General features: G+C 42.5%; 1 protein-coding gene across 1 annotated transcript; it reads right to left on the bottom strand.

Moving 5' to 3' along the window:
- Window positions 1-10,242: 10,242 nt before the first annotated feature.
- LOC141141286 (E3 SUMO-protein ligase ZBED1-like) lies at window positions 10,243-12,321 on the bottom strand. Its single transcript, XM_073628961.1, has 2 exons — window positions 10,843-12,321; window positions 10,243-10,635 (listed from the first exon to the last, which is right to left on the bottom strand). The coding sequence occupies exons 1-2, from the start codon at window positions 12,319-12,321 to the stop codon at window positions 10,243-10,245; spliced, it is 1,872 nt and encodes a 623-aa protein (XP_073485062.1).
- Window positions 12,322-13,018: the final 697 nt, after the last annotated feature.

The following is a 13,018-nucleotide window of genomic DNA, read 5'->3' as shown; positions in this document are numbered from 1 at the left end:
GTAAATATACAAAACCATAAAAATGTAAAAATATAAAAATCAGTCCAAAATCACAGATATATGAGATCAAGGAAGATAATTTCTAGTCTTGTCTTGTGTTGATTTTACAGTAACTCCTATATACTTGGTTTGTGCATTCTATTGCTTTAGTGTTATTTTTAACTATTCTATGTTTTTATTTATCGTGCTTCACCTCTGCTTTGTCACAGGATTGATGTCCATATGTTATTTGGATGTATCTATCTAGCATTCCTGTATTATCCATGAACTCCCAACCCTTACAATATCTCACCCCCTGTCAACTACTTTCTCTAATTTTCCTAACCTAGTTTTTTCATCTATTTGCCTTACTTACATATTTTCCCCAGTTAATTCCTATTCAAGGTATCTTCCATGTATCTTTTAATAAACCCACCTCCACAATATCTAGATAAAAATAAATCCACAGAGTGTGTTGCTTTTTTACCTATTTTCCTGGGCTCTTTGGATAACAAACAAAAAAAATAATTTTCATTGTTTTCACATTCCACTTACGCATACAAGCAACACATGAATACAGTTGCTCAAAACTGTTTAGGAATAGGTAAATGAGAGCACAGGAAAGAAAGGTGGCAGTGTGGTGGAATGTAGTATAAAAATTCCAAAGGTCTTGCTTGAAATGATAACCGAACACGTAAGAACATAGAGACCTAACAATATTGGGCAAGAATTCAATTGTGGTAATCTTATATACAGTTTTTCGTTTGTTTAAATTTAAAATTGTATATTTAGAAATTGTGGTTTACACACAAAAAAAGCAATAAAATCCATTTTCAGCCTGCTATTTTCTTTTATATTTTTTTATATGAAATAAAAAATAATTGTTTCTTGACTGTCTAGAATGTGAGGTTACCATGGTAACTTCACAGACTGCATTAGCGCTCTAGGGAGATATCCGTATTGCATCTTGACTTAATTATTCAACTTTTCACCTTCATAATTAAGCATCTAATTTTAAAAAAGGATTCATAAAATGTATAATTTGTTTTTCCTAGAAAAACTATTTAATTGTTTAAACTAAGATTTATTTTTACTTTTAGGTTACTGCACTACGGAACTTGCATATGAAATTTCTCTAATCACAGAAAGCTTTTGATAGCAGACAGATGGATGTCGGTTTAAAGGTTGTGTTGAAATTTAGATTAGTGAGAATGTCTATTTTTTTAGCTTTAAATTTAATATATATTTTCATTGGAGTTCAGATATTTACTGGCAGGCGCCATTTATACCATTAGATATTATTAACAACCTACTATATTTGACAAACTCACCTTTACCTGTAGTAAATGCTATTAACTACTTCAGCCCTGGAAGGATTTACCCACTTCATGACTAGACCATTTTTTGCGATACGGCACTGCGTCGTTTTAACTGAGAATTGTGCGGTCATGCCACATTTTACACAAACAAAATGTATGCCCTTTTTCCCACAAATAGCGCTTTCTTTTGGTGGTATTTGATCACCTCTGCGTTTTTATTTTTTGCGCTATAAACAAAAAAAGAGCGGCAATTTTGAAAAAAAAAATTTTTTTACTTTTTACTATAATAAATATAACACAAAAATGTAAAAAAAACGAATTTCTTCATCAGTTTAGGCCAATATGTAGTCTACATATTTTTGGTAAAAAATTGCAATAAGCATATATTGATTGGTTTGCGCAAAAGTTATAGCGTCTACATAATAGGGGATATATTTATGGCATTTTTATTATTAAAATTTTTTTTTTTACTAGTAATGGCGGTGATCAGCAATTTTTAGCGTGACTGAGGACAGATCAGACACTTTTGACACTTTTTTGGGACCATTGATATCTATACAGCGATCAGTGCTATAAATATATATATATATAAATGTTACTGGCAGGGAAGGGGTTGACATTAGGGGCGATCAAGGGGTTAGGTGTTCCCTAGGGAGGTGTTTCTGACTGTGGGGGGAGTGGATTGACAGGGAGGAGAGAGAGATTGCTGTTCCTAATTACTAGGAACAGCAGATCTCTCTCTACTTCCCTGACAGACCAGGGATCTGTCTGTTTACATTGACAGATCCCCATTCTTGCTCTCTGAGGAGCGATCGCGGGTTGCCAGCGGACATCACTGCATCGGCTCTGGCGTTGCGCCATGGGCGTGAGCACCTCCAGTGGATCGCACGCGGCCCCTTTAGCTCTTAAATCGGCTGATGTACACCTACGACGGTTTGTGGAGCTGTGCCAACTTGTCGCATTATAATGACGGCGGCTGGTCAGTAAGTAGTTAAGTATAATAGTTATTTATTTCATAGTGCCCACTAATTCCATATCTCTTTACTAATTGCACATAGGGATGAGCTTCATGTTCGAGTTGACCCCATGTTCGACTTGAACATCGTCTGTTCGCCGAATTGCGAACGATATGGGCCGTTCGCGTCAAATTCGCGTGGCGCGTCATGGCCCATAATTCACTGCGGCATCGCAATCACAGCACCATATTTAGAGAGAGCTAGTGTAGTGTAGTGCGTTAGTGTAGTGCGACCTCTGCACAGTGTTCAGCTAAAGCTACAAGTTAGTGTAGTGTGACCTCTGCACAGTGTTCAGCTAAAGCTACAAGTTAGTGAAGTGCGTCCTCTGAACAGTGTTCAGCTAAAGCTACAAGTTAGTGTAGTGCACAGTGTTCAGCTAAAGCTACAAGTTAGTGTAGTGCACAGTGTTCAGCTAAAGCTACAAGTTAGTGTAGTGCGTTCTCTGAACAGTGTTCAGCTAAAGCTACAAGTTAGTGTAGTGTGACCTCTGCACAGTGTTCAGCTAAAGCTACAAGTTAGTGTAATGTGTCCTCTGAACACTGTTCAGACAAGTTAGTGTAGTACACAGTGTTCAGCTAAAGCTACAATATAGTGTAATGCGACCTCTGCACAGTGTTCAGCTAAAGCTACAAGTTAGTGTAGTGCGTCTGCCTCACAGTGTTCAGCTAAAGCTACAAGTTAGTGTAGTGCACAGTGTTCAGCTAAAGCTACAAGGTAGTGTAGTGCGACCTCTGCACAGTGTTCAGCTAATGCTACAAGTTAGTGTAGTGCGTCCTCCTCGCAGTGTTCAGCTAAAGCTACAAGTTAGTGTAGTGCGTCCTCTGAACAGTGTTCAGCTAAAGCTATAAGTTAGTGTAGTGCACAGTGTTCAGCTAAAGCTAGTTAGTGTAGTGCGACCTCTGCACAGTGTTCAGCTAAAGCTACAAGTTAGTGTAGTGCGTCCTCCTCACAGTGTTCAGCTAAAGCTACAAGTTAGTGTAGTGCGTCCTCTGAACAGTGTTCAGCTAATGCTACAGGTTAGTGTAGTGCAGTGTTCAGCTAAAGCTACAAGTTAGTGTAGTGCGACCTCTGCACAGTGTTCAGCTAAAGCTACAAGTTAGTGTAGTGCGTCCTCTGAACAGTGTTCAGCTAAAGCTACAAGTTAGTGCAGTGCAGTGTTCAGCTAAAGCTACAAGTTAGTGTAGTGCGACCTCTGCACAGTGCTCAGCTAAAGCTACAAGTTAGTGTAGTGCGTCCTCTGAACAGTGTTCAGCTAAAGCTACAAGTTAGTGTAGTGTGACCTCTGCACAGTGTTCAGCTAAAGCTACAAGTTGGTGTAGTGCGTCCTCTGAACAGTTTTCAGCTAAAGCTACAAGTTAGTGTAGTGCACAGTGTTCAGCTAAAGCTACACGTTAGTGTAGTGCGACCTCTGCACAGTATTCAGCTAAAGCTACAAGTTAGTGTAGCGCACAGTGTTCAGCTAAAGCTACAAGTTGGTGTAGTGCGTCTTCTGAACAGTGTTCAGCTAAAGCTACAAGTTAGTGTAGTGCACAGTGTTCAGCTAAAGCTACAAGTTAGTGTAGTGCGTCCTCTGAACAGTGTTCAGCTAATGCTACAGGTTAGTGTAGTGCAGTGTTCAGCTAAAGCTACAAGTTAGTGTAGTGCGACCTCTGCACAGTGTTCAGCTAAAGCTTCAAGTTAGTGTAGTGCGTCCTCTGAACAGTGTTCAGCTAAAGCTACAAGTTAGTGCAGTGCAGTGTTCAGCTAAAGCTACAAGTTAGTGTAGTGCGACCTCTGCACAGTGCTCAGCTAAAGCTACAAGTTAGTGTAGTGCGTCCTCTGAACAGTGTTCAGCTAAAGCTACAAGTTAGTGTAGTGTGACCTCTGCACAGTGTTCAGCTAAAGCTACAAGTTGGTGTAGTGCGTCCTCTGAACAGTTTTCAGCTAAAGCTACAAGTTAGTGTAGTGCACAGTGTTCAGCTAAAGCTACACGTTAGTGTAGTGCGACCTCTGCACAGTATTCAGCTAAAGCTACAAGTTAGTGTAGCGCACAGTGTTCAGCTAAAGCTACAAGTTGGTGTAGTGCGTCTTCTGAACAGTGTTCAGCTAAAGCTACAAGTTAGTGTAGTGCACAGTGTTCAGCTAAAGCTACAAGTTAGTGGAGTGCGACCTCTGCACAGTGTTCACCTAAAGCTACAAGTTAGTGTAGTGCGTCCTCTGAACAGTGTTCAGCTAAAGCTACAAGTTAGTGTAGTGCACAGTGTTCAGCTAAAGCTACAAGTTAGTGTAGTGCGACCTCTGCACAGTGTTCAGCTGAAGCTACAAATTAGTGTAGTGCGTCCTCTTCACAGTGTTCAGCTAAAGCTACAAGTTAGTGTAGTGCGACCTCTGCACAGTGTTCAGCTAAAGCTACAAATTAGTGTAGTGCGTCCTCCTCACAGTGTTCAGCTAAACCTACAAGTTAGTGTAGTGTGACCTCTGCACAGTGTTCAGCTAAAGCTACAAGTTAGTGTAGTGCGTCCTCTAAACAGTGTTCAGCTAAAGCTACAAGTTAGTGTAGTGCACAGTGTTCAGCTAAAGCTACAAGTTAGTGTAGTGCGATCTCTGCACAGTGTTAAGCTAAAGCTACAAGGTAGTGTAGTGCACAGTGTTCAGCTAAAGCTACAAGTTAGTGTAATGCGTCCTCCTCAGAGTGTTCAGCTAAAGCTACAAGTTAGTGTAGTGTGACCTCTGCACAGTGTTCAGCTAAAGCTACAAGTTAGTGTAGTGCGTCCTCTGAACAGTGTTCAGCTAAAGCTACAAGTTAGTGTAGTGCACAGTGTTCAGCTAAAGCTACAAGATAGTGTAGTGCGACCTCTGCACAGTGTTCAGCTAAAGCTACAAGTTAGTGTAGTGCGTCCGCCTCACAGTGTTCAACGAAAGCTACAAGTTACTGTAGTGTGACCTCTTCACAGTGTTCAGCAAAAGCTACAAGTTTGTGTAGTGCGTCCTCTGAACAGTATTCAGCTAAAGCTACAAGTTAGTGTAGTGCACAGTTTTCAGCTAAAGCTACAAGTTAGTGTAGTGCGACCTCTGCACAGTGTTCAGCTAAAGCTACAAGTTAGTGTAGTGCGTCCTCTGAACAGTGTTCAGCTAAAGCTACAAGTTAGTGTAGTGCGACCTCTGCACAATGTTCAGCTAAAGCTACAAGTTAGTGCAGTGCGTCCTCTGAACAGTGTTCAGCTAATGCTACAAGTTAGTGTAGTGCACAGTGTTCAGCTAAAGCTACAAGTTAGTGTAGTGCGACCTCTGCACAGTGTTCACGTAAAGCTACAAGTTAGTGTAGTGCGTCCTCCTCACAGTGTTCAGCTAAAGCTACAAGTTAGTGTAGTTCGACCTCTGCACAGTGTTGAGCTAAAGCTACAAGTTAGTGTAGTGCGTCCTCTGAACAGTGTTCAGCTAAAGCCACACGTTAGTGTAGTGCACAGTGTTCAGCTAAAGCTACAAGTTAGTGTAGTGTGACCTCTGCACAGTGTTCAGCTAAAGCTACAAGTTAGTGTAGTGTGTCCTCTGAACAGTGTTCAGCTAAAGCTACAAGTTAGTGTAGTGTGACCTCTGCACAGTGTTCAGCTAAAGCTACAAGTTAGTGTAGTGTGTCCTCTGAACAGTGTTCAGCTAAAGTTACAAGTTAGAGTAGTGCACAGTGTTCAGCTAAAGCTACAAGTTAGTGTAGTGCGACCTCTGCACAGTGTTCAGCTAAAGCTACAAGTTAGTGTAGTGCGTCCTCTGAACAGTGTTCAGCTAAAGCTACAAGTTAGTGTAGTGCAGTGTGTTCAGCTAAAGCTACAAGTTAGTGTAGTGCGACCTCTGCACAGTGTTCAGCTAAAGCTACAAGTTAGTGTAGTGCACAGTGTTCAGCTAAAGCTACAAGTTAGTGTAGTGCGTCCTCTGAACAGTGTTCAGCTAAAGTTACAAGTTAGTGTAGTGCACAGTGTTCAGCTAAAGCTACAAGTTAGTGTATTGCAACCTCTGCACTGTGTTCAGCTAAAGCTGCAAGTTAGTGTAGTGCACAGTGTTCAGCTAAAGCTACAAGTTAGTGTAGTGCGACCTCTGCACAGTGTTCAGCTAAAGCTACAAGATAGTGTAGTGCGTCCTCCTCAGAGTGTTCAGCTAAAGCTACAAGTTAGTGTAGTGTGACCTCTGCACAGTGTTCAGCTAAAGCTACAAGATAGTGTAGTGTGACCTCTGCACAGTGTTCAGCTAAAGCTACAAGTTAGTGTAGTGTGACCTCTGCACAGTGTTCAGCTAAAGCTACAAGTTAGTGTAGTGCGTCCTCTGAACAGTGTTCAGCTAAAGCTACAAGTTAGTGTAGTGCACAGTGTTCAGCTAAAGCTACAAGTTAGTGTAGTGCGACCTCTGCACAGTGTTCAGCTAAAGCCACAAGTTAGTGTAGTGAGTCCTCTGAACAGTGTTCAGCTAAAGCTATAAGTTAGTGTAGTGCATCCTCTGAACAGTGTTCAGCTAAAGCTACAAGTTAGTGTAGTGCACAGTGTTCAGCTAAAGCTACAAGTTAGTGTAGTGCGACCTCTGCACAGTGTTCAGCTGAAGCTACAAATTAGTGTAGTGCGTCCTCTTCACAGTGTTCAGCTAAAGCTACAAGTTAGTGTAGTGCGACCTCTGCACAGTGTTCAGCTAAACCTACAAGTTAGTGTAGTGTGACCTCTGCACAGTGTTCAGCTAAAGCTACAAGTTAGTGTAGTGCGTCCTCTAAACAGTGTTCAGCTAAAGCTACAAGTTAGTGTAGTGCACAGTGTTCAGCTAAAGCTACAAGTTAGTGTAGTGCAATCTCTGCACAGTGTTAAGCTAAAGCTACAAGTTAGTGTAGTGCACAGTGTTCAGCTAAAGCTACAAGTTAGTGTAGTGCACAGTGTTCAGCTAAAGCTACAAGTTAGTGTAGTGCGTCCTCCTCAGAGTGTTCAGCTAAAGCTACAAGTTAGTGTAGTGTGACCTCTGCACAGTGTTCAGCTAAAGCTACAAGTTAGTGTAGTGCGTCCTCTGAACAGTGTTCAGCTAAAGCTACAAGTTAGTGTAGTGCACAGTGTTCAGCTAAAGCTACAAGATAGTGTAGTGCGACCGCTGCACAGTGTTCAGCTAAAGCTACAAGTTAGTGTAGTGCGTCCGCCTCACAGTGTTCAAAGAAAGCTACAAGTTAGTGTAGTGCGACCTCTGCACAGTGTTCAGCAAAAGCTACAAGTTTGTGTAGTGCGTCCTCTGAACAGTGTTCAGCTAAAGCTACAAGTTAGTGTAGTGCACAGTTTTCAGCTAAAGCTACAAGTTAGTGTAGTGCGACCTCTGCACAGTGTTCAGCTAAAGCTACAAGTTAGTGTAGTGGGTCTTCTGAACAGTGTTCAGCTAAAGCTACAAGTTAGTGTAGTGCGACCTCTGCACAGTGTTCAGCTAAAGCTACAAGTTAGTGCAGTGCGTCCTCTGAACAGTGTTCAGCTAATGGTACAAGTTAGTGTAGTGCACAGTGTTCAGCTAAAGCTACAAGTTAGTGTAGTGCGACCTCTGCACAGTATTCAGCTAAAGCTACAAGTTAGTGGAGTGCACAGTGTTCAGCTAAAGCTACAAGTTAATGTAATGCGACCTCTGCACAGTGTTCAGCTAAAGCAACAAGTTAGTGTAGTGCCTCCTCCTCAGAGTGTTCAGCTAAAGCTACAAGTTAGTGTAGTGTGACCTCTGCACAGTGTTCAGCTAAAGCTACAAGTTAGTGTAGTGCACAGTGTTCAGCTAAACCTATAAGATAGTGTAGTGTGACCTCTGCACAGTGTTCAGCTAAAGCTACAAGTTAGTGTAGTGCGACCTCTAAACAGTGTTTAGCTAAAGCTACAAGTTAGTGTAGTGCGACTTCTGCACAGTGTTAAGCTAAAGCTACAAGTTAGTGTAGTGCGACCTCTGCACAGTGTTCAGCTAAAGCTACAAGTTAGTGGAGTGCACAGTGTTCAGCTAAAGCTACAAGTTAGTGTAGTGCGACCTCTGCACAGTGTTCAGCTAAAGCTACAAGTTAGTGTAGTGCACAGTGTTCAGCTAAAGCTACAAGTTAGTGTAGTGCATCCTCTGAACAGTGTTCAGCTAAAGCTACAAGTTAGTGTAGTGCACAGTATTCAGCTAAAGCTACAAGTTAGTGTAGTGCGACCTCTGCACAGTGTTCACCTAAAGCTATAAGTTAGTGTAGTGCGTCCCCTGAACAGTGTTCAGCTAAAGCTACAAGTTAGTGTAGTGCACAGTATAACGCTAAAGCTGCAAGTTACTGTAGTGCGACCTCTGCACAGTGTTCAGCTAAAGCTACAAGTTAGTGTAGTGCGACCTCTGCACAGTGTTCAGCTAAAGCTACAAGTTAGTGTAGTGCGTCCTCCTCACAGTGTTCAGCTAAAGCTACAAGTTAGTGTAGTTCGACCTCTGCACAGTGTTCAGCTAAAGCTACAAGTTAGTGTAGTGTGTCCTCTGAACAGTGTTCAGCTAAAGCTACAAGTTAGTGTAGTGCACAGTGTTCAGCTAAAGCTACAAGTTAGTGTAGTTCGACCTCTGCACAGTGTTCAGCTAAAGCTACAAGTTAGTGTAGTGCGTCCTCTGAACAGTGTTCAGCTAAAGCTACAAGTTAGTGTAGTGCGACCTCTGCACAGTGTTCAGCTAAAGCTACAAGTTAGTGTAGTGCGTCCTCCTCAGAGTGTTCAGCTAAAGCTACAAGTTAGTGTAGTGTGACCTCTGCACAGTGTTCAGCTAAAGCTACAAGTTAGTGTAGTGTGACCTCTGCACAGTGTTCAGCTAAAGCTACAAGTTAGTGTAGTGCGTCCTCTGAACAGTGTTCAGCTAAAGCTACAAGTTAGTGTAGTGCACAGTGTTCAGCTAAAGCTACAAGATAGTGTAGTGCGACCTCTGCACAGTGTTCAGCTAAAGCTACAAGTTAGTGTAGTGCGTCCGCCTCACAGTGTTCAGCTAAAGCTAAAAGTTAGTGTAGTGCACAGTGTTCAGCTAAAGCTACAAGTTGGTGTAGTGCATCCTCTGAACAGTGTTCAGCTAAAGCTACAAGTTAGTGTAGTGCACAGTGTTCAGCTAAAGCTACAAGTTAATGTAGTGCGACCTCTGCACAGTGTTCAGCTAAAGCAACAGGTTAGTGTAGTGCGTCCTCCTCAAAGTGTTCAGCTAAAGCTACAAGTTAGTGTAGTGTGACCTCTGAACAGTGTTCAGCTAAAGCTACAAGTTAGTGTAGTGCGACCTCTGCACAGTGTTCAGCTAAAGCCACAAGTTAGTGTAGTGCGTCCTCTGAACAGTGTTCAGCTAAAGCTACATGTTAGTGTAGTGCGACCTCTGCACAGTGTTCAGCTAAAGCTACAAGTTAGTGTAGTGCATCCTCTGAACAGTGTTCAGCTAAAGCTAAAAGTTAGTGTAGTGCACAGTGTTCAGCTAAAGCTACAAGATAGTGTAGTGTAGGGGTGCAACGGATCAAAAAACTCACGGTTCGGATCGTTCCTCGGATCAGAGTCACGGATCGGATCATTTTCGGATCAACAAAAAAAAAAAAAAAGACAAGACAAATAAACATAAGTTTTGTCTTTTTGTTTATTAACACTTTTACATTACTTGAAAATATATAAAATCAAGTTAAAGTGCACAAGGCATAATCTCTTCTTTGTAACATAATGAAAAACTTAAAGTGCAACATAAAAAAAGGCACATCTCCTTCCTTCAAACATGGACCGATGGGCTATGAGCCAAAAACAACTTAAAGTGCAACATAAAAATGGCACATCTCCTTCCTTTAAACATGGACCGATGGGCAACGAGCCAAAAACAACTTAAAGTGCAACATAAGAAGGCACATCATCTTCCTTGAAACATGGATTGTGAAAGCCTAGTATGTCCACACCATCAAAGAAGAATAAAGGAAAGAAAGCAAAGCATTCCTGAGCTTATAATTGCAAATTCTTTTTCAAAAAGACAAGGGTGTCTACATTGTCTGGGGAGAGTGTGGACCTCGTTGCAGTCACTATGTCCCCTGCTGTTGAGAACACTCTCTCGCAAGGAACTGAAGAGCCTGGCACAGCGAGATAGCATCTTGCCATCGTGGCAATATGAGGGTATCTACACTCATTGCTTTTCCACCATGTCAGCGGATCACCATCCACTGTAATGCCGCTTGCTGCCAGGTAGGATGCCACCTCCTCTTTGATGATGTCAGCAGGAGTCTTCTTGTCTTTGCTGGAAGTGGCAAAGGTCTCTCCAAAAAGCTCTGCCATCGCTGACTTCTTTTGTGGAGGAGATGATGAGTCCAAGTTTGCTCCTGTTGGTTCTGCAGCTTGACCCTGCAGAAAAAAAAAATTGTTGATTAATTAAACCTATTATTTATTTTCATGTTTCATAGACATGAAAAATGTGGCAATATTATTGCCACATTTTTCATGTCTATGAAACATGAAAATAATAACATTTAAAAAAAGCCATTATTACGAAAATAAAAAATGTATTTAGATTTAAATTTATGATTTTTAAATAATATTCTTTTTCTTTACCTCATCACAGTCTTCAGTGCCCAGACTGCTCACAATCTCAGTGGTGAGGTCACTGTATGTCCTCTGGCGTAGGGCAGGGTCCATGTGAGACAGGGACTTGAACCTCGGATCCAGGGCAGTAGATCTGTGAAGGTAGTCCTGTAGAGTAGGGGGTGAAGTGTATCTGTGCTGCAGGTCCTCTCTAATGGCAGTCTTGACATCTCGAGTGATGATGCTGTCTTCCACACTTGGAGCCATGGATTGTAGAATCCTTGTTTTAAGCGGCAGGATCATTGACACAGATGGTGAACTTTCAGTGCTCAGCAGAGATGTAACAGTTTTGAGGGGTTTAAGCACCTGGAGGACCTCCTCTGCCACTCTCACATCATCATCAGACAGGGTAATGATGTCTTTGACATTTTTCTTCAGGGTCTTGTCAGTCAATGCAGAGTATATAGCTGCCTGCTGCTCCAGATAACGCTCCATCATATCATAAGTAGAGTTCCACCTTGTTGGGACATCATGTATGAGCTTATGAGTAGGCAGCTTTAGCTTTTCTTGCTTTGTCTTAAGCACATGAGCAGCTGTTGTGCTTCGGTGGAAGTAGGAAACCACCTTCCTGATCCTCCCAAGGAGGCGGTCCATCCTATTGATTGAGATTCCCTTCTGTGATGCCAAATTCACTACATGTGCAAAGCACCCTATATGTGGGCCCAGTCCTGCCTCATTCACTGCATTTATTTGATTTTTGGCATTATCAGTTGTGACTGGGATATTAGTACTGGGCCTCTTCAACTTCCATTCCTCCACTGCTTGAGTCAGTATCTGCGCAAGATGAGTGCTTGTGTGACTCTCGTAGAGGGGACGTGTCTGCAGCACCGGACTTCTCATCTCCCAGTCTGCTGTGATGAAGTCAGCGGTTATCGTCACATAGCTCTGTGCTCCCCTGGATGTCAACCCGTCTGTCGTGAGCGCAACAGAGGATGCTCGGGATAGTTCATCCACAACTTTTTTCTTCTCCTGCTCATAAAGATCTGGCACAATCTTTTCGCTGAAGTGGGTGCGCGACGGGATGTTGTAACGTGGCTCAAGCACTTTCAGCATGTGTTTAAAGCCCTCGTTTTGGACAACCGAAAATGGCCTCATGTCTGCACCTATAAACACACCGATGGCTTTTGTGATGGCTTTAGCCCGGTCTGATTGTGCAACAAGTGGCTGTGTAAATGCTGCGGTGATAAGCGGTTGTTGAGTAGCTTTCGTTTTCAGTTTCACTCCTGTCAGTGAAACACCGGGGTGATGTCGCTTCAAATGTGTAGCCATGCTTGATGTGTTTCCAGTGTCATATGGCTTTCTTGTGCCACAGTGCCTACACGCCGTCACGGTTTTATCCACTAACCTCTTTCCTTCATCATCATATTTGACATTGAAGCCAAAATGCTCCCATACAGAGGATTTCAATGACGTGGGGCGTTCAAGCTCCTCCGTTCCTCTGCTCGCCATGACCACACTGTGTGTGTGGACTGATTCCTTCCCCAAAGTAGAGGCAGGATGTGGAAGCACTTCGGTAGCCTGGAGGACGTTCCAGGGGAGGACGAAACAGCGGGCAGTCGTTTGCCCGACTCGCCAGTCAGGGAAGGCAGGGGAGCTCACCTGGAAAAAAGGAAAGAAACTGCGCTAAGACCTAGAAGCGATCTTGTGCGGCCGAAAATCGCCTAAGACTCAGTGGAAGCAGCAATCCTTCTGCAAAACCCCAATACAAGGAAAAAAATATAGAAAAAATAGGATTGCGCTAAACGTAATATTACAATAGTGAACGACGTAAACACATGAATTGACAAGAACACCAAAAATATGAAAAATAATTAGATAAATATATGAATCTAAAAGTCAATTTGGATAAATGTGCAAAATGCAATTAATTGAATTTGCAAAACCTGTGAAAATTCCACCACCATATAGTCCCCACTGTAATCCAGTTATCCACAATCTCCCCCACTGCAATATCCACGTCATCTCCCCCACTGCTGTAATATCCACGTCATCTCCCCCACTGTTGTAATATCCACGTCATCTCCCCACTGTAATATCCACATCATCTCCCCCACTGTAATACCCACGTCATCTCCCCCCACTGTAATATATCCACATCATGTCCCCCACTGTAATACAGCCACATGTCCCCCACTGTAATATAACC

This window comes from Aquarana catesbeiana, linkage group LG04 (genome assembly GCF_042186555.1).
Source record: "Aquarana catesbeiana isolate 2022-GZ linkage group LG04, ASM4218655v1, whole genome shotgun sequence".
Taxonomy (NCBI): Eukaryota; Metazoa; Chordata; class Amphibia; order Anura; family Ranidae; genus Aquarana; species Aquarana catesbeiana.
Note: the sequence above shows the minus strand (reverse complement) of the source record. Positions and strands in the feature narration are given on the sequence as shown.

Excerpts from the sequence above, each read along its gene's own strand:
- LOC141141286 (XM_073628961.1), bottom strand. The coding sequence starts at position 12,321 with ATGGCGAGCAGAGGAACGGAGGAGCTTGAACGCCCCACGTCATTGAAA. Across the intron at positions 10,636-10,842 it reads GCACTGAAGACTGTGATGAG|GGTCAAGCTGCAGAACCAAC; the intron begins GTAAAGAAAAAG and ends TTTTTTCTGCAG.